This window comes from Sabethes cyaneus, chromosome 1 (assembly GCF_943734655.1).
Source record: "Sabethes cyaneus chromosome 1, idSabCyanKW18_F2, whole genome shotgun sequence".
In the NCBI taxonomy this organism is placed as follows: Eukaryota; Metazoa; Arthropoda; class Insecta; order Diptera; family Culicidae; genus Sabethes; species Sabethes cyaneus.
The window spans coordinates 86,507,589-86,529,862 of record NC_071353.1 but is presented as its reverse complement, the minus strand read 5'-3'; the positions used below and the strand labels follow the sequence as shown (position 1 = coordinate 86,529,862).

Here is a 22,274-nt window from a genome sequence, read left to right as displayed (position 1 = left end):
CGGGTTTTTGTTCAGTTTTCGCTTACGATTTTCGGCTTCAATTATCGCATTCACGTCGCGCATCATGTCATCTTCATTAAAACGGATTTTGCTTATTTATATCTAACTTCCAAAGTCTTTACACATCACAGCAACAAAACATCGCCGAAAACCCCGGGCGCTAGACACTGCGAAAAGCAAGCTGTTCCGTGTTCCAGAATGATACATCCAGTCTCCGGAAGAACGTGTTGAATAACTCGAGAAAAAATTGTCCATGCAATCGAAAATGCATTGGTACAGCCAAAAAGCAATAACTTTACATTGGATTTAGTAGTGAATATTTATCAAGGTATTGAGAGCTCAGAACAACAGTAGTTCCTGAATCAAAAAAAATTCTCTATGCTTTTGCTTAATACATAAAACTTGTTTTTCAAAAAATTCATGTTCACAATTTATTTTCTGAATAGATATTTACAATCTAGAGGCATTCTATTTGGCTTTAATAGTTGTTAGGTTTATAATGTTCCCGCCCCGTTTCCGTTCCGTTGCGTTGATATTGTTGAATACCAGATCGAACATTGTATTCCCAAGCAAAAGCTTGACGTTTCCAGAACAATATCGCAAAATTTTTCCAACGTAACGATCCTTTAGCTCTCGTACCGTGCATCGGAGTGGATCCAGCTTATTTTGATTTCTGTAGTTTGCGATTCTGAAGATTTTTAGAATTAATATCCGTATGACCAGGTAATGCGCCTGGTTGCAGAAAGAAATTACTTTGTTCGGCTTGGTCTTTGATTGAATCGAGCAAATCTCTAATTCCTACGAACCAGGTATATACAGTATAATCAATATATTATATATATTGATTCTACTGTATATACCGAAAATACCTGGTTCGTCTTTAACTTCTATTTTCTGAGCGGCAAGTTTAGATCTATAGTCCACTAATAGAAAAAACAAATCGCAATTCATCTTGGTCGTTTAGCAGGATTAGGAATAAGCAGTATGGTATCAAGCACATCTCCCTGTTGGTGGGTGATACCGGTAAGCTCTTTCATGATCTCTGGTGTACGTCTAACACATCGGATTCGATTTCGCAAATTTTCAAATCCGAACTGGAGGCTCTGCTCTAGCTGCTGCTGGTGTTGCAGGAGAAGCGTTAAGGTTGCTGCCGTCACCAGAGTCAGATGAATTAAACTTATCTGGCTGGAAAGGGTTAACTATCAGAATCTATCTATCTATCTTAATTAATTATATATTTGTACTACCTGGCTAAATTCCGTGATCAGCTTTTCGACCAGCTGGTTCTGCGACTTGTCGCTTCTTTGCACAATCACTTTTGGCCGACGTAAATCTTTGCTGGTCGGCTAGCATAGTGGCAATGTCACCACTGCTGGTAGCGTCGTAATCCCGTGGCCAGCTCCCGCTGCGGTCCACAAGAACCTAAATTTAACCGATGACGAATTGCATAGACAGCGAACGGGTTAAAACACTCAGGACTATCTGCGTAAAGTAATGACGGGGTGACAAAAGTACTTCTTCTCTGCGGCACTAGCACGAACCACTCCTGCTGCTAACTATAATCACTAATCAACAACCGCAAACAATGTCCGCAGGTAGCCGAATTTTCCGGATTTCCAGTTTCCAGTGAATTTCACTCAGTGACACCGCTCGCTGTCGTCGTTTTTTTGCTAAACAATCATCACAATATTTAAGAGAAAAAAGATCTGCGTTGTGATAGAAATAGTTTATTAAAGTTTCAACATGTGCTGGACAAATGTCTCTAGAGCAATTTTGTACAGCGAATGCCTAACATGATTTAAAAAACTACTCTTCAGCGCTTAAATGTATCTTAATCGAGGTTTGTTCCCACACATGACAAACTTAAACTTGTAAATATACATCGGCTAAAAACTCGGCGCCTATCATCTGTCAGATTATCTCAGATGTGTTCGTCGACGGCTGCCGATCGACAGGATGAAGGTTCGAATCCGGGTGAGTGAAAAAAGTATAATGGAGCGCTTGATGAATTTTGAAGTTAATCAATGATTTCCTACTAAGTCTCTCATTTATAAATAATAATAATAATGATAATAATACGAATCCCGAAATAGCCATGAAAAAACGAAACCCACAAAATAAAAAATAAATTTTTCCTACATATTTTTTGTATGTTTGTCTAAATGTTGAACTGCTGTGGAATAAACGTAGCTCCAACGTCATCAGTAGTAGTTTAATAAACATATCTATACGTACTGAATAAACGTTTTACTATACGTTGCATAACAGTCATACAAACGCATCATCCAAGCCCATATCCAGCACTGTGCTGTTTAAATTCTCCAAAACCAACTGTATAAGCATTGAACAGAGGTATTTAGACATACTTTAAAAGTAACTATGCAGCATGTGCTGAATAAAAGCCGTCAGTTAAACGTTTAATAAACAAAAATTGTTCCTTGGGTTATTTTCATGAAATTGTCTCGTATTCCGAAAATACAGTTATAAGATATTGCTGATGCAGTTGAACACCGTAGTAATCGACCTGCGATAATCGATTTTATTCTTGTTCTGTGTGTCGCAATTAAGTCGAAAGCGGTAAGCTGTAATCGCACAGTGATATAGCACACAACTTGCGACGTACAGAACAACAATAAAACCGAATGGTAGACTCGGTTTTGAACTGCAACGGCAATGCGTATGTATGTTTAAAACCGCAAAAATTGTTTCAATAAATTTCTTGGTTGTTGCAAACAACATTTTTGGTTACATTTAACGTTCATTTCAGGTTTATTTCAAAAAATAATATTAGTTTGTTTCAAACGTTTCAATGTTTGTCTTGACAGATTTAATCAGTTTGTTTTAAACTAAAATCTGTTTAGATCAAACTATAAAGTTTGGTTGATATTACCTAAAAGATATCAACTGTCAAAACCAAACAACCAAGATTCTGGTTATTTCAAGCAAATATTTGTTGAATTGAAGTTAATTCCTAAAGCAAAAACAACCTAATATTTTAGTTAATTTCAAGCATCGCGGTTTGTCAAAGTAATCAAGTATATATTGTGCTTTGCAAGAAATCTTTTCATTCTCGGAAAGTTCATAGCAAGCTGTCAAAATAATTCTGTATTGAGCGAAGCTGACGAATTTTCGTTAATTGAATATCGATATTTTTCACATATCGATACGTATACTCAGCTGAGAGCATAATCAGCAAAAATGCTCGCATCACGTGACGATCTGCATTTTACATTTGTTTTATAACGCTCCGTTTGACTTGTTTTATAACGTGTTAACATTTACAAAGCTGTTATATGCATGCCGCAATTAACTATTTCGAAAAAAAACTATCGAGATTTCGTCCACGAATATCGGTACCAGTTATATCGATACATTATCGCCCAATGCTGACCTCGCCAAATATTGAAGGATGTGCTTTTGTCCAGAGCTGCCATACAAATAGATTAATTTCTATTGTTTAGATATTTGCAACCCCATTCCATACTTCTTAAATTTTGTTACTATATTTACACATATTTTTATACTTATGATATTCAATGAATTTATATAATACATATTTTTGAATGTAAGATGCTAAAAGACATTTTTTTATATAGTTTTAGTTGCTAAAGCATCAGTAACAATTGCACATATAAACCAAAAAATATTTGGCCACCTTTCCTTGTTCTCGTTGCGGTGATTGACGATGCGGGTTACCGCCGCAACAGGATGAAAATTTATGTAAATAAACCGCAATATTTACGCAAATTTCAATGTGAAAAGCTGGTTGAAGCAACCTAAAATATGGTTGTTTTTGCCATACATTTTTCTCCGTGTACCTATGCGTGGGACATCGAAAACGTATGAATTTGATAGCCACTTCACCCCGTAGTATAAAATGGTCTATAACCATCAAACTGTCAATAATAATCACGCTTCAGAGCAGGGTTACTTTCGACAGAAGGTGAAATAACTATCGAACTGTCAAATTTTAACTAAAAAGTTAAAAATTTCGCAAAATGGTTCACAGCCAGAATCGTTTTTAAATGAGCGGTACATGGCGACCATTACGGTATGTGTGAGGCACATAAATATCATTTCTAGCTAGAATTAACAAAAGGGCGAATGTCGCAAATGTAAACAAAATGGGTGAGTTATTTTTAGTATAGTTACTATATATATAGTTCGGCGGATAGAAAACCAGGCGAATTGGCATCCCTGATTTATGAAATTAAATTTGAAATTATGGTGAAATGTGCAGGTTTTTACGAAAAATCATCACTGGCGGGTGTTGAAAATGACTAGTTCTATGAAAATAAAGTGTTTTTTTCTAACATTACTCCTGCATTTTGGATTTTGAAAAGCTTTTGGCTCCGCTTTTGACGTTTATTTGGCTCCCGATTTTCTATCCGCCGAGCTATATATATAGTAACTATAATTTTTAGCAGGACCAGCATAGGAAAATCATCCCTCACTCGGTTTGTTTACGCTTGCGACATTCGCCCTTTTGTTTATTCTATCTAGATTTGTATCGCCATGAATAACATTTATGGCCCCATTAAAAGTATGGATATGAAACATAATTTTTATAGCAGTTCACACATAAATATAATTTCTTAGTCCTTTTATGGGCTACCTCATAATAAATAAGAAATTTCTTTTGATATTTATATTAGGGCAAATAAATATAATGTTTTAAGTAACATGAAAAGTATGTGTTCAGGTCCTATAATTGTTAGGTTTGAAATTTTATAAGTGTACAATTTTACAGGCAATGGAATTCGGTATAATAAAGTAAATCACAGATTTCAATGTTACATAAGTTTTTTTGTGTATATACAAACAGCAACATGGCGCGATAGATGATCCTTGTAATACATCACTCTCTCACCTGGGTATCCAATCCGTGATAAATGCAATTAATAGACAACTGAAGAGAAAACAAATACATGAAGTTCTAAACTAAAATAACATCAAAGACAAGATATTTTCAAAGGCTACATCACTAATTTAACTCAGTTTAATACAGCATTATTACATTGCATAGCATTATTAGAATTATTATTAACAGAAGAGTCAAAGGATATCTGCAGACCTTTAAAATTGTAATATGTATGTATTACATTATTGGCCTTGCCAGCGTTGCTGATATTGTTCAGGGTTTTGCGTGAGAAAAAAAGAAAGGGAAGTATTTTTGCTTTTGTCAACACTCACGCGTTGACAGTTCGGCACGAGATTTCCTGTAAGTGCGAGCAGCCTACGAAATCTTTTTCAACGCTGGCAAGGCCAATAGATAAAAAATGCACAGATCAGATATTCATTCTAAGTATCGTATGCCACTCAACTGAAGTCTGACATATTCGTGATTTAATTTTTGGCACAAATAAATAACGTTACAGTAGGCGTTGTTTATTTAAAGTGAAATTCAAAGTCGTTTCGATTTGCACACCGTTGAGTAGGTCATTTGTGTAGTATCATGACTCTCTTCATTACTTGTTAGACTTGTAAATAATACAGCTGGGATGTCAGTGATGCTTTGTCGAGCTTCATTGGGTCTGCGTATCGCACCGTATCCTAAATAACTGTCATCTGCTCTCCTGGAAGCTGAAATATCTGGTTCAGATTGCAACAATTGATTGGCGTTATCATCGAAGCATTCCAATTCACTGCTACCAGAATCCTGATTGTTTGATGATGCGGTTGGTTCTCCAACAATTTCATAATCATCTGATACATTTACCTTAACTCGATCTAACGAAAGTTGTGGATTTATAGAGACAACTGTTTTATATCCACAGGACTTGTAACTTGTGCGAAAAAAGTTCAGCTTCTCATATGTTTCATCAATATTTTTGTTCATTTTTTTACAAACTGCAGATTTTTCAAGACAATGTTGAGAACTGAGTTCTTGCGAGGAACATAGTTCATTATCTGGCAAATTTTCCGAATGGTTTATATTGTCTATACCAAGTTTTTTCCAAGCCTCAGTAATGTCTTCGACACATTCATATTCTCGATCACTTTTGGAGTTTATTGGCACAGCATTAGAATAAATGGACTCATCTGCGTACTCTTTCGAGTTTTCAAAATTATTAAAATTATGTGTGAGTATCGACGATACTTTGGAATTATCACTGTGGCAGTATTCTTCAGACAATACCTTAAAACTAGTTTTACTATTCAAATTTGACGACAAGTCTTTTCGCAGCGGTTTGCATGGAACAATGTGGTTCGGCATGCTCGATGTGTTTGTTATTTCCGAAGACGTCAGCAAATTTCGAAAAGAGTTATGACATTCCGTAACAATAGCAGTATCTGAGGTCGAGGGAGGCAAAGGACTCCTTGAACCAGCCTCCATACGCAATGCAACGTTCAATTGATGTGATTTATTAGGTGTACCAGTGTTTATTTTATTTTTCATTGATTTCATAATAGTGGCCATGCATCGGAAAATTTCCTGTGGATTGACATTGTCTAGTTTAAATGTTCCTTCACCAGTATCGCACATTCGTCCCGCTTCGAATGTAAACTTTCCATCTCGGTAACCATATTTTCGGATAAATCGATAAGGCCAACGCGCTACTATGAATGATTCGTCATCGTAGCTTTTTAGTAAAACGTCTGAGCTGGATAGCATGAGAGTGTACAATTTAGGTTCCAAGCCACATTTAATGGAAGCACTAGTTGGTATCAATGTTACCGTAAAAATACCTTCACTATATGACGAACAATATAGGTCATTGTCCTCTTCAATAATAGTATTAGCGGATACAATACCGTTATTTGATGACTTTTCTCTGAACGCAACTGATTGCAATGCTATTTTCCACTGTTTTATTAACATGTCGTTATTGGAATGCAATTGAACTTGTCCTGTTTTTGTAACAACATTTATAGTGTTATTTGGAGAATGCTCAACCGTGATTTTGACACAATTTTCCAATGTTACAATTCTTATATTCTTGTCATTTTCGCTGTCACTTATTTCCAAGCGCTCTATACCATTGCGACTTGCTTTAAATAACTGAAAATATTTTTTCTGAAAAAAAAATTGAAAATTAAAAAGAGTTTATTTGTTTAGACGTTATATAGTCAGTCCACAATCATGGGTCACATACAATTATGGGTTATTTTAACTGCCAATTAATACTTGAATGTTATGCTAATTGATTGACAAAAATGTTATTCATAAGTAAGCACTGTCAAACGGAAATTAGCAGCTAAAGCTAAAATGACCCACGATTGTGTATACCACAGATAGAGGAACTCAAGACAAGAGAAACTTCTATGGAGCATGGGGTCGCAGATTATTGGTTTGGTTAGAGAAATATTTTGAATTGCAGGAATTATACGAGTGCTATGCAAATTTATATTTAGATAATAAACATCCCGTTAGTAGCTAATACATTGAAGATATTGCTGATTGCAAGGAAAATTGTACCATCCAAAGTGCGATATCTCTCATAAAAGTGCTATTTTACTTTAAATCGATTCGGGATCTTCGGCGCACTTATTTGTTACATTCGAAGCAATAAGTGCGCCGAAGAGACCGAAACGATTTAAGGTAAAATAGCACTTTTAAGAGCGATTTTGCACTTATTGATTGGACAATTTTTCTTGCAATTAGCAATATGCTTGTCAAACAAAGAGGTGTACCGAGGAGACGCAATAGGCCGTATAAATAAAAGATTTAGAGCAAACTTCTCCAGATTTACATGGGAAAAGCAAAGCAAATTGTTTATTTCATACGGCTTAATGACGAAAAAATAGTAGTGTATTGGCTAAATTGCAAACGTGTGTTTGATACGCAGAAAAAAATCACGCTAATAATTTTCGCGTGGAACCAGTGATGTCAACCTTCCTGACATTAGTGCATGCATAAATTTGGGACCCTATCATTTTCTTGGCGGTATTTTATTTTCTCAGTCTAATCTTTTATATAAAAACAATAGTTATTGACCAAACTCGTGACTTTAGTCATGACCTTGAAATGCGGTCAGGCATATATTAATATTTTTTTTGAAACGATGATTCTACAATTGATGAAGGGACGGTAAAGGAAAGTAATGAAGGATTTTTTTTCGGGAATGAAGGGGAAGGGTGGAAAGGAAGGGGGGGGGTGTAGGTAGCTATGCTTAACAAGTTGTCGTTGTGACTCCTATCTTTTGTCCAATGCTGGAAGGTGCATGGGTCGAACCACGCTGTAATCAGAGATTATAACCGGATTTGAACCCACAACACCTGCCAGGGCGTGTCGCTCACTGGTACCCGCGTACATTTGAACCACAGAGGCGCTGGACAAAAGAAGTCTGCACAACCCCCCTTATTAACCATAGCGACATGGGTTGGTCTATTTCTAGACACAAATTGTGCCTCTTCCTCCACCTACTGTAGAAACCACCGACCGAGAAGTTTTAATCTAATGTGTTTTTACTTTCAGGACGACGACACTATGCAGGCCCTTAAGACTTGCAAGGTACTGCGTGTGACGCTGTTCGTCCGAAAGCGTGTTAGTCCGCGTTTCTCAGCGCGGTTCTTCGGAGAAAGGCTCCGTTCCTATGACAATTGACCAAACTCGTGACTTTAGTCATGACCTTGAAATGCGGTCAGGCATATATTAATATTTTTTTGAAACGATGATTCTACAATTGATGAAGGGACGGTAAGGGAAAGTAATGAAGAAGGATTTTTTTTCGGTAATGAAGGGGAAGGGTGGAAAGGAAGGGGGGGGGGGGGGTAATAGGTAGCTATGCTTAACAAGTTGTAAATTGTTAGTGGAGTACTTTAAGCTTGAGCATCATTAGTGAAACCAGAATTCACAGGAACTGAAATAATTGGTGAGTTGCGACGCTTGCGACATTCGCCCTTTTGGTAATTCTATCTTCATTTGTGCACATGTCTACACTGAGAAAACTTTTCGTATAGTTTCTATTATAGTTACTGTATATATTTTTCAAAATTCGAATCGTGGGAGTAACGTTAATAAACACACTTTATTTTCATAGAACTAGTCATTTTCAACATCTGCTAGCGATTATTTTTCGTAAAAACCTGCACATTTCTCCATTATTTCAAATTTAATTTCAAAAATCAGGGATGCTAATTCGCCTGGTTTTCTATCCGCCGAACTATATACCGTGGACCCCCGTTCGTTTGACCATTTTTAATCTGAACACTTTTTAATTTGAACCCCGCTGGTTTGAACAGCGTGCACATTAAAAATGGTTCAAATGTCATTCTCAACATGACATCAATTGTTTATGCAGACAATGCACATAAACACGATTTGTTTGTACTGACCTAGCGTGTTTAATCGGTTTTACATTTCGTTTTCCTAACGATTAAGATAGAAATTCGATGGGAAAATGCAATATTCGCACTTGCAACTGCCAACTAAAACAAACCACCAAAACAATAACAAAGAGCAGGGCGCCCAGTTCACACAGGTTTCAGCATATTTCGGGTTACCAGTTGTTCAAATTAAGAAGTAACCCCGTTAGTTTGCCTGAGGAATCGTTCAAACGAACGTGGGTCCACTGTATTGCAGATTGCAAGAAAAATCCTCACATTGCGGTTATCTTGACAGCAGAACCAAACCATCAAAAGATAACCGCTTGATTTATTATAGTAATTTAGTATTTGAAAATTTACCAAATCAATTATTTTCCACCACAATCACACTACCAAACTGATATTTTGTTGAACCACAAACCAGAAAACCTAAATTTTAATTTTGCGGTTGTATCGCGGTTATCTCCTGAGCACGTTACCACCGCTACAGCAGGAGGATTTATTATAAGCGCCGCAATGTATAGTAACAACATATAGTTTCTATGTGTCCCACATCATATAGGGTATATCTACTAATAGTGGACCCTCTCCCAGTAGTGGACCCTCGGGTACAATTTCAGCGTTTATTAGTTTGTACTTCTTATTTCTACATTCGTTCATTAAAGCCGTTATTTTGACATTTTCAACAAGAGAGGGTCCATTATAAGGTGACCAACGCAAGAAATCTCACCGTTAGTGGACCCTCTCTATAACTAACACACATGAATTCCTATAATGGACCCGGTCGTTATCCTATTGTAAACCCCAAAGGGCCCATTAAAGGAAAATGGACATTCCAATCTGTTTTCGGAAAATATGGAAAATATAGTGATTTACAACATAAGTTAACGGTAGAAGGCGCCTAATCTTATTGTTACGGTTCGCGTTCGCCACTGTTACGGTTCGAGTTCGGAGGTGACCGAAATGATGAATGTAGAACACGACCCGTACATTAAACAAATTAAAACTTAACTTTATTGAAATATAACGAGGTACAATTGTGCGAGTCTCATTTTCGCGGTAAAACGGAATAGGAACGTCCTGTTGTCAGCACTGGCGAGCATCAACTGATGACAGCTGTCACTGTGACCAGAGAGCTTGGCCGTAACGATGTTACGAATGTCGACGTCTCCGACAGTAACGATGTAGGGATGTCCACGTCTCCAACATCTCCCCTCTAATTCAGCTGGTAAGGGTTGAACCGTTGCGAAGCCCTTCGTGCACGGGAATAGCGGCGAGGAACCTGGACAGCTGATTCACTTTCGGATGCAGACATGAAGTCGGATGACGAACTTGACGACAAAGGTCATGTTGATTACGCTGGGACAACCGGTGCTTTAGCATGTGCTTTTGATGATTGCTAGCTTACTGTGTAGACTGTGTTGGTGAATTGACACTAGCGGGAATGCTGGTATTCCAAACATCTAGCAGGATACTGAGCGGTAGCTGCTTACGTTTCTTTGATACTGGTTTACTGTGTGTGTTATAATCTCGAATTTGATTTATGTGAGACTGTACCAGCTTGCGATCGTTCACCAAGACATTATACATTACATGACCAACACGTTCCAAAATTTTGCCTGATGTCCAGTGCCATTGATTTTTGATAAAAATTTTAGTGTACACATAATCACCTCTGCTGTACTGACGATTTACTCCAGTGTCACTTTTTCGATTATTAACGGTGGACGAAGCTTTTCCAACCCGGTTCTGGATATGATGTCTGCTGGTGATCTTTTTCCTGGAGTAGAACTGTTGAGTGCGCTGTGTTTGACTAACAATGTTGTTGCAATATTCACTGATCGGTTCTGTCCATAACGAGAACGCATCGAGCAAATCATTGCCAAGAAGATGAACTGCTTTCTTCACAACATAAAACTGTCCTTGCTGATGAATATTATTATTGCAGATATCACACTCAAATTTGAACAGGAACGGCAGGGAATCTCCTGTTGCTGTCGTTACTTTTTTCCTAGCAGGTGATGTTGGTGGTCTGCCTATTCTCTCCCACGTTTGTTTTGAAACAATACTGACGTCTGACCCAGTGTCCAACTGAAGCTGCACTTCCACACCGTTGAGCTGCGACTGTACGTATCGGCGCCTATTGTTTGCTGCATTCAATGATAGATTTACTGCTTTTGTCTCGTACCTCTCTGGCTGCTGGCGTTTACGGTGTGTTGCTTTCCGATTTTGTTTTACACTAGAACAATAACCTTCACGGTGCCCGATGATACCGCACTCTTCGCATTCGTGACTTTTGTAACTGCAATCCTTGACGTAGTGCATTGCGCCGCAATACCAACAAGGCGTAGCTGGTATGTTTTCGCTGCCAGAATTTACTGAAGGTTTTGATGGACGATTTGAGAACTGCTGTTTTCGACCGATATACTGAACTGATGACGTCGGTGTGGATTCTATCATTGCCGTGTCCCGTTTTAAACACATCAACCGTTGGCAGTCTTCCGAAAGATGCTCCAGGGTAACGTCGTTATGCTCCTCGATCTTGGAAAGGAGTCGTGTACGCACCTCACTATCTTCCTCCGACTTAAGCCCGCATACAAACATAAGACACTTAAACTGCTCCTCTGTAAGTTTGCTGAGCTCGAATTCGACGCAGGTTTTGTTTAATCGGCATGCATATGTGACGAAATCTTCCGACGGCTGCTTCGCTATTTGAAGACAACGATAGCGCTTACTGATGACAGATTCACCAGCACCGAATAGCGATTTCAGTTTTTTGACTGTCGCTGTGAATGGGAATTCTTTCGGAGCTTTCGGCAGAATGAAGCTGATGTATCGTTCATGTTCCGCCGTTCCCATTTTCCGCATAAGCAAACGAACTTTTGCTTCATCATCTAGTCGTGCGGCATCTTTTTCAAAAAGATCATCGTAACGAGCATACCAGGCAGTGAAAGTGATGTTTTCTTCCGGGCAGTAGTGGAATTCCTTTATGTTATTCGCCAGTGAATCGAGAATTATTTCGGGGTTTGATGGGACCTGGACAGTTATGGATGACATAACGTTTCTGAAGAATTCCTGCTGCTGGTGCATTAGCTGCTGCTGCTGCTGTTGCATGAAGATCTGCTGCTGCTGCATCATTTGCTGGAAGAACTGGGCAAACGGTGCATCTGGAGATGGCTGTCCGGGTGGAACTGCACCATTCTGCTGCATTGTGGGATGCTTTTGACTTACTGTTGCTTGTGAAATAGGCCTTGCTGCCGACTAACTCCCGGTTGTTGCTGCTGCTGTTTGGGGTTATGTCCTGATGAACCCGCTTAATTGTCCACGTGGGTGAGGGAATTTGGACTGATGAGTAAATTTCGCGTTTCACTACTCGTCGCCATTGTTACGTTCGCGTCGCCACTGTTACGGTTCGAGTTCGGAGGTGACCGAAATGATGAATGTAGAACACGACCCGTACATTAAACAAATTAAAACTTAACTTTATTCAAATATAACGAGGTACAATTGTGCGAGTCTCATTTTCGCGGTAAAACGGAACAGGAACGTCCTGTTGTCAGCACTGGCGAGCATCAACTGATGACAGCTGTCACTGTGACCAGAAAGCTTGGCCGTAACGATGTTACGAATGTCGACGTCTCCGACAGTAACGATGTAGGGATGTCCACGTCTCCAACACTTATGACCCGTTAGAACTTCCTCAGGAGGCACTTTAGTTACACTATGGGCCGCCGCATTGTGTGCTTCAACTGCAGCTTGTAGCTCATTAACGTAATTGGCTCCCGTAGAGATTGCAGTCGCCATAGCCTTATTAACGAGCTTCATGTAATGTAGCCCTTCTGTTGAGGAAACAGTGGAGTACTAAAAATGGTAATTATGCCGCGTGCTTTGCAGAATGCTCTGTATTCTTCACTATTGAAAGGGGGGCTGTTATCCGACTTGATGTTCTGGGGATAACCCTGCCTTTCAAATATTTGTTCCAAAAGATTCCTAACATGCTCGAAACCTGTAGACCGGACCGGTTTCGCAATCAAATAACGGGATCTGTGGGCAACAATTACCAGGATCAACCCCCCCAGCTTTGCATAAGGTCCGTTAAAGTCTATTGCGATAGTTTCCCATGCTGTTTTTGGAGCAAACATACATTTCATCGGGGTGGGTTTTTCCGGCCTCCCGGTTGTAGCACATGCTTGGCAGGATTCAACCCAATCCTCGGCATCCATCGTCATACCTGGCCACCAAACATGTTCACGTAGGATACTCTTTAGCTTCGCTACCATGGGATGACCTCTGTGGGCGACGTCAAGTGTTCTCTTGCGAAGAGATTCAGGGATTACTGCGCAGCCCCGTTTGACAACTATATTATTGCAAACCGACAAATCTTCGGCTACGCCTTTGAACTTACTTAGTGATTTTGGTCACTTTCCTGTTTCGAGAGCCGTCATGACCTGTTGCAGAGTCTCGTCCTTCGCAGTAGCGTCTTGCACTTCGGTTTCTGTCAATATTTCGGTGGTCATTGTTTCTACAGCTGCAATTTCCCAGGGACTCGCGGTTTCGTCAAACGGAGCATCGTTTCCGTGTTTGTATAGCCGAGACGACGGGTCCGCTATATTATCACGCCCACGGACATACTTTATGTTGTAGTTATAGGGGCTCAACGTAGGACTCAACCGTCCGCTCTTGTTAACGCTCTTTTCGAATTCTCACGAGCACGATTGAAAATGAACGCCGCACCTTGCGCGTCCGTACGTAACACGAAGTGACGTCCTAACAGGAAGTATGAAAAATGCTCGACTCCCCATACGGCGCTAGGGGCTTCCCGTTGGTTCTGAGCATACCGTTTTTCGGTAGAAGTCAACGTTTAGGAAGCGAAACTTATTATGCGAGACTCCCCATGGCTGTTCTCTTGCACGAGCACTGCTCCCAAAGCCTCAAGAAAGGCGTCCGTTTAAAGGTACGTCTGATCATTTTCCGCAAAATAACCCAACGAATGAACACAACGCACAATTCTGTCCTTCACCGCTTCAAAATCCTTTTCTTGCTGCGGTCTCCATTTCCACGTTTTCGTAGTTGCTACTGACCAGAGAAAAGCAGTAATTTTCGCGAAATGCAGAATGAGGGCTGGTAAATGATGCCATCCCCAGGAAACTGCGAAGTTCTGAAGCGGTCCGGGATCTCCAGAAGCATTTCACACTCCTCATTTTCTCTTCGTCAACGTGGAACCCGTGTCAATCTAATTCATGACCCAAGAATTTAAAGTGAGTTTTGTCGAACTCGCACTTACTGACATTCAATGTCAGATTGTTCTTCCATAAGATTTGCAAAACCTTGGCAACCGTCTCTCTTAGTTCCTCCAGGGTGCTCGAATATGTCATTGTAATCATATAAATGATGATGTTTAAATGTCCTTTAAGATACGCGACATCGCGCGCTGAAACATCTCCGGCGCGCAATTAGCGCGTTGCTCAAGTCCAGTTTTGAGAAATATTTGGCACCGTATAGCTTTATTTTCATTTCATCGATGAGCGGCATGCGGTAGTATTCACGCTTGATGGCCCTGTTAGCGGCTCGCATGTTGACGACCAACCGAAAGTCGTTCTTTCCCTTCGGAACTGCCGACGTGCCGCTGATCCAGTTCGGCGCCGAAGTCACCTTATCTATTATGCCACTTTCTTCCATTTCCATCAGTCTCAGCCTGGCTCCTTCCCGGTACGCAGCGGGAACGTTATAGTATGCGCTGCGGACTGATGGGATGGATGTATCGATGCTGAACCTAACGACGACATCTGGCATCTGGGAACACTTTACTCTTGGGACTTTGCTCACAGTTGTTAACGGAAGCCCGGACTGCTAGTAGTCCCAGGTTACTAGAGGTCGAGCGCCCTAACAAAGATCGACGCCCGTTCTCAACAACAATGAAGTCTGCCGATGTCACCGGATCATTACATCCCGCAGAGACAAGAGTCCTGACGGTGAATTCAACCGTCATAGGTTTACTTGTCGCGTAAGAGTACACATTTTTCTCGTTCAAACCTTGCGTTCAATTAAAAACTCAATGGGAACGACCAACATTGCACTTGATCAGGACGTCTTCTAGAGAGAGGGCATTCACTTGCTAGAAAAAAAAACAAGGCGAAATAGGCAAAACAGGGTACTTTATTTCCTGGATCTTGTTTCATCTTGTTCACATATTGCGATCATATTTTACCTTGTCATGATGCTTGAAATCGTTGCTGTTGTCGCTCCGCTGAACTCGACGATCTTCTCGTTTCAGGCGACCAGCGTTCGATTTGACATTCCCTTGATGAGTTGGTCCTGTTCCGAAATGCCATAACCATAGAGCCTAACCTTTTCGACGAGCCTAGCATGGAATCCCATGACTGATTCCTCTTTGCTTTATTTATTGTTGTTCACAGTCTTCAATTCTGTACAGACTAGTATTAATATGTACTATCAACTTAAATTAACAATTGCCTTTCTAAACCTACTTTTACTGATATTGAAGTCAAATACATGAGATACTTCGTAAAAAGCCTAGAACAAGCGTGCAACGGGTTATTCTGACCATACAATGTCCGGTGCGTTGGAGTCCAAAGCAACGTATAATTGCGCAAATTCCGACGAGGTGCATGAATGTTTAGCTGCTCCAGGAGGTAACTGCAATCCACAGTCCCTTTTAGCAGGTCGAAAATAAACAGTCTGCGCGATTCCACTCTTCTTTCAGCTAGCATACTTAGTCTTATTAACTCTGCTCTGCCCCATTATCAAGAAGGCATCGTGTTCAGCACTCGCATCTGTCATAGACTTCAGGTACATAGATGATGATTCATCCCCAGCACTTACCCCCAATCACTTCCTCCTGGGAAATTTAAACGGATCAAAACCACTGACTGTTTTGGACGATAGTAATGCTGCACTCCAACACAACAACAACTATATCGTCGATCCCAAGTTACCCCGTAACTGTTGGCCAACGGTTGGGACGGTCAGATACGATCAGCTACGGTTCGAACTGCAAGCGACCTACCGTGAAATTGGCAGTGCTCGATGTACGGCGCGAAATGGAGTTTGTCGATATGTAATTGGCACACAGGGAACTGTAACCGACCTTATTAGTCGGTGCACGCCGTAACGCCTCCGGCAGCACTGCATTATCTCTTAACATAACCAGGAAGTGCATTAGCATAGATGTCAACCAACGCTGGTACTGGATTTATGCGAAGAGAACTGTCAGCAGAATGAGTTGCGAAAAATCAGTTTACTTAATCGAATTAGTTGCTTAAAGTAAAAGTGAAAGTAAAAAAATCAGAGGGGTTGTGTACAAGACACGACCGCATATATAGGTGACGCAGGACTACGTAAGTCTCTTTGTAGTGATAGTAGCATGTATTCATGCTTGTAATCATTCGATTCTTCATGTATACATCCTATATGCAACATATATACATGCTACATGCGTTGTATGTAACATTTATCAAAGTACTAACATTGCACACGTTCAATTCTCAAAAGATTGTGCATTTGAAAAAAATTTAACAAAATCAAGAACACAAACTATTGCTTTGCTGCTGCCTTACTGAAATTAAAGATTGTTTTTATTACCCATGGTTCCCCACGTTGAAGGAATTTTACCAATTCAATCCTTTTTTATCAACAGCACATCTTTTCACTACGAACGACAAGCATGCGTATTCCTACAGAGTCGTATTATAACCGAACACTACAGCTGTAGCACATTTTTCCAACACATATATCAAATTCGCCGAGATTTAATCGTCTCGCAGTAAAGAATTTGCGACCTGTTGGGACAACGAACTTGTGTCATTTTTTCTGGCACACTTCCCTAACACAGACATCAAATTGAACTAGGTTTAATCGCGTATTCGTAAGAAATTTGTTGGCACGAGGGAGCTTTGTCACTCTTTCTGGCGTACTTCCCAAGCAAGGACATCAAAATGGTCTAGGTTAGGGTTGGGATACCGGGAGTACCGGAACCGGGAATACCGGTACTACCGGCTGATTTTCCAGTACCGAAATACCGGTACGAGCACGCGAGAAAGCCGGTACTTTCGGTAATGACCAATTATTCAATTTTTCTAACATTCGTCCACAAAAACGAAGATTAGTATCAATTTCGAAATATTTTCCAAAACTGCACGGAATATTTTGTTGATACAAGTGGATGAGTTACTTCAGTGATTTAACACCAGGAAAAAAGTATGAAAGTCTATGCCTAAGGGCACGTACGCTGCGCTAACGTAGAACTACGAATATAGATGCAATTCGATAACACTGGACATTCTTCAAATCTTCCACAGTTTGTTACGCAAGTTAGTTAGACTTTATTAGATGATGTCGAGATTAAATTTTCCAAATGCATGTATCAAATGTATATCAGTTTCTTCCAATTTATTTCTATAAATAATTAAATCACCAAGTCACAATCACACATCTTTTGGTGATTGGCGGTAATACCATATTTTGTAGATTTTTGAGTAGCTTGTATCATCAGGTAACTTTAAATAACTGGCTGGAAACTACACAACAGTTAACAATCGATATACGTGTATTGGCTTAAAAAGAACTTATTCAAAGCATAAAATATTTGTCATTAAATGCAAAACTTTTGGTTAAACAGTAAATAATAATCAATTGATCTGGGTTATTCAAAAAACTAATTCACTCTTATCAATTTATTCGAAAATAGTTGACAATACCATTTTTATGGCATATCGCTTTGATGTATGCTTGTATTTCAACTATCATGTAAATGCTAGTTAAAATCACGCAGGCTGGAAGATTTTCAATTATTACTACCGTTCTAAGGACATTGGAGATTTTTCGTGGCTTTTTTTCTCTGCTTTTCATATATTTTTACTTTACAGCAATTAAATCAAAAACTTGTTAAGAATTTCATGGCTGAGTCTTTAAACAAACACTGAAAATTGGTGCCTCATGTCACATGAAAAATTTCATCACGTTTTTATACAAGACCTTACAAGAATATATTTTTATAGTACGGTAATACCTCGATACTAGGGCTATCGGTATTGGAAGCTTTTGGTGAAAACCGGTATTCCGGTATTGGTGAACAAAATACCGGTAATACCGGTATAATACCGGTATTAGCAGATTATTCGGAATCAATGAAAATGTTAATGTTTTCCGATAAATTTCTTTATTTTCCAAACTTTAGATTCAGTATTATTGCTAATCAAAGTTGAATTTAAGCAGGTACATTCGCATGCCAAGATCTAAACAGAAGATGAGGCATTGATCTTTCAAACGCATGCTTTGGCCGGACAAATAGGCTAAAAATTTTGGCCTTCCGAGTCCGGTTACGAAATTTTTCTACATTAAATTGTGCAGGGAAGGCGAAAAATGTACGCCAGCGTCGGCCCACTATAGGGTTTGAAATTGAATTTGCAAAAAAACTTAAAACTGGACTTGACAGTAGATTAGGACGTTAATTTGAATTCGGACTTCAACCTGGACTTAACATTTCATTTGAAGTTGGGCTTAAAACTGAACTGGAAATATAAAATGCAATTGGACGTGAAATAGGATTTGAAATGGGACTTAAATTTGTTATAAAATGGCATTAAAATTAGACTTAAAATTGGAATTAAATTGGACCTAAAATTGCACTTTAAACTAGACTTAGGAACGTAGCAACTGGCCCTGCAATTGTCCTGTACTCTAATAGCTGGCTGCGAAGTCTGTCGTATAAAAACAGAAGGTCAAGTTTCGATAACGGAATGAAGCACCTAGGCTTTGCTTTGCTTTTACATTTTACTAGACTTAAAACTGGACTTGAAATTTGAGCTGAAGAAGGACTTGAAATTGTACTAGAAGTTGGTATGAAGTTGAACTTATATTTATAGTCAATTTACTTTACTTAGTTTTAGTTCAAATTGAAATGGGAATTGGACTTAAAATTGAACATGAAATTGAAATTGTGGTTGGACATGAAATCGGACTTGAATTTGGATTGGATATCTCACATGAAAATGCACTTACATGAATATGGCCTTCATATTGCACTTGGAATTGGACTTGAGGCTTACAGGATCTACTTTCACGCAATTAATTTACTTATTGCAAAAATACCGACAATTGAAATGATATCATTATTATTTATTTAATTCAATTCATCCGACTTTACGTCTTAATGAAATTAGATTGGACTGGGAAAAGCCACCTTGCCACCTATCTCCATACTTTTGGTTTACACTTTGAGGAATTATTTTACTCTATATTAAATTTTTAGCGAAAGTCCCAGTCCCAGCCTGAGCAGGTATAATACGCTTAGCGATTTATCTCCTTCGCTAGAACGGATTTTTTGCCAACGCTTTCAACAATTGCAAAAACTTCCGCTTCCATTGAAATCTGATGAACGGTTCAAAGCGCATCCGAAATTTTCTTTTCTTTAAATATAGTTTGCAGTTTGCTTTTAACTATTTTCAAAAATTCTGGTATTTTAGCTTCCAGTATAATGAAAGCCAGACCCTTCAATGGCAAGAATGTTCAAAATGCGCGAAGATCCCTGATCTTGTTTCCAAGATTTGTTATTTGAGAACGTTGAATAATTTGGTGGCTTTGCATATCAAGTTGTTCAAAAATAAATTGAAACGTGATGTTTGGCTCATACAATGGAACATTTTTACAGCAAAGATCCTCTACTGTGACTCAAACGAGTTCAAGAGCTTTGATTATTTGACCCACAGGATGAATCCTCTTCATGAGGCCATATGAATAAAAGAGTTAGATACGATTTAAACGGGAAAAGCAAAGCAAGCTGTTTTATTCATACGATTAGTGGTTGAAGAATCTCTTCAGCATTAATAGGGGAATGTCGTCGTGGTTGGGCCGCCTTTTTGACATTCGCCCATAACTTCGGTTTTAAAAAGATTTTTTAAAATCTAAATAAATCGTTGGAAAGGTCTAAGAATAAGCTATACTTCTGGAAAATTTTGAACTGATTGCTTAAAAAATAATAAAGTTATAGGCATTTACGTGAAGACAAAAAATGTTGTCATACTCGGGCCACGTTGTACAGGTTGGGCCACCGCTCTTAATCCAAGAAATACGTATTGAAACTCTATGTAGAGACATCAAAAAAATGAATTTCGTGAGCAACGGCCCATATAAGTATAAATATCCTATTTTTAATAACATCCTTGCGAAATTTTTTGTGATCTTGTAAAATCAATTTTACTACAATCGCGTTTTCCGATGTGTACTACTGCAATGAAAAATCAACAACAATCTAGGTTTTTATTGTACTAATTAGGCTTTATTTCATCACATTTCACGCGACTGACGTTCTCTAGCGAAAATTGCGCTTCTGTGCTTAAAATTATGGTGGCCCTACCATGGCTACACAAGTGGCCCGACCTTTACAATAAGCGCTTTTGTAGCATTTTCCCCCTTACCCTTACAAATACCTAACTGGACGGGATTTTTCAATAGCCTTCGAAAAGAGCACAACACACTTAATAAATTTTCAATATTTATCCCGATAATTGCATTTCATGAATCATTTCTTGAAGAAAAGTTAACTGCACCTGCAAAACTTTTTTTGTATTGTTTCTATCAGTGAATTCAGTACGCGTGTTTTGAATACACGATTGAAACTACCAATATTGTGAAAAGTTAGCTGTCACAGTAAGAAGTTTTACAATGCTTGTACAAAGGTATCACGAGTTACTAAAACTGAACAAATCGTGGTGGCCCGACCATAACAGTGGCCCGACGATAACGACATAACCCTACTAAGTTGTTTTTCTATAACTTTTACAATCTTCTATCAAACCTAGTTCTTCTTCGATATCGGAGCAGACATATTTTCGAAGCGAAATTTTAAAGGAGTTTAAAAAATAGGATATCAGAAAATACCGGAAATACCGGTTTTTTGCCTTTCCAAAACCGGTATTTCGGTATTCAAAAATTGGTCGGTATTACCGGTTTCGGTACTACCGGTACTACCGGTTAGACAGCCCTACTTTCGAACGAATACAAGAATAAGGGTGAATATAATCGGTTGAAGAGAAGAGGTAGATGCGTTCTTTTTTTCAACGGTTTACTTTGAGGACATCAACTTTGATTGAAGTTAATGTTCAAATGATTAGATCAATCGAAGAGTAGGCATAATTGGAAGGATAATTTTACACTCTTACAAACTTGTTTACTTTCAGGACATCGAATTCGTCTAGGTTCTATGTTTAAATAATATCATCGATCAAAGAGTGTGGGTAGTTTCGATTTTTTACAAAAGTTGGTTTACCTTCAGGACTTCAATTTTGTCCAGCTTAGCTGGTTTAATGAATAATTCTTGTCCTATTGGAAGGCAAGGGTTCGGTTACATTTTTTCTAGAATCGAAGTAAACGAAGCCGCAGGTGCATAAAATTGCATAAAATACCGGGCCTGGGAAGCAAAAGAGTGCTTCTATGTGATTGGATGATTTTGACAATACCTACTATTTATGCTTTTTTTTATAGTAATTTGACAAATTATTTTTATATTTGCTTTATTTATCAATTTTTAGAAAAACTACTGATCGATTGATGCAAATATCTCGAAAATCCATTGAAAAATGGCTGAGTTATAAGCTCGCATACCATAACCACTTTTCGTTACATGCACATTTCCCGAATTTCTAAAGTGCACCCTAATATAGAATTAAAAACAAAAACCTAGTTCTACGTTAAAATGAGGAGATCGTGGATGAGGCACCGCCGAGCGTTAGGCCCGTACAGAGTAAACGCGACAGCGACGCGACACGACTTCGCTCTCATGTTGCTAAATGCACAGTCCTGTTTCGGGCGAAAAAGGGCTGCGCGTATAACTACAGTAAGAAATGTCGCGTCGCGTCGCATGTCGCTTGCACTCTGGCGGTACCCTTAGTTGTAGAAGTGATTATGACATGCTTAGCGTAAAGAAAAATTTCAGGAGCTCAAGGTAGTTTCAGCTTCAAAGAGTTCGATTAGCTATGTATCCCACA

General features: G+C 39.0%; 1 protein-coding gene across 1 annotated transcript in view; it reads right to left on the bottom strand.

Moving 5' to 3' along the window:
- Window positions 1–4,812: 4,812 nt before the first annotated feature.
- Window positions 4,813–22,274, bottom strand: part of LOC128745986 (uncharacterized) — a 135,466-nt gene continuing 118,004 nt past the window's right edge. Inside the window, exon 2 of the mRNA XM_053843042.1 lies at window positions 4,813–7,018. Coding sequence (XP_053699017.1) covers window positions 5,405–7,018 — 1,614 coding nt within the window. The 3' untranslated portion in view covers window positions 4,813–5,404. The remainder of the gene's footprint in view (window positions 7,019–22,274) is intronic.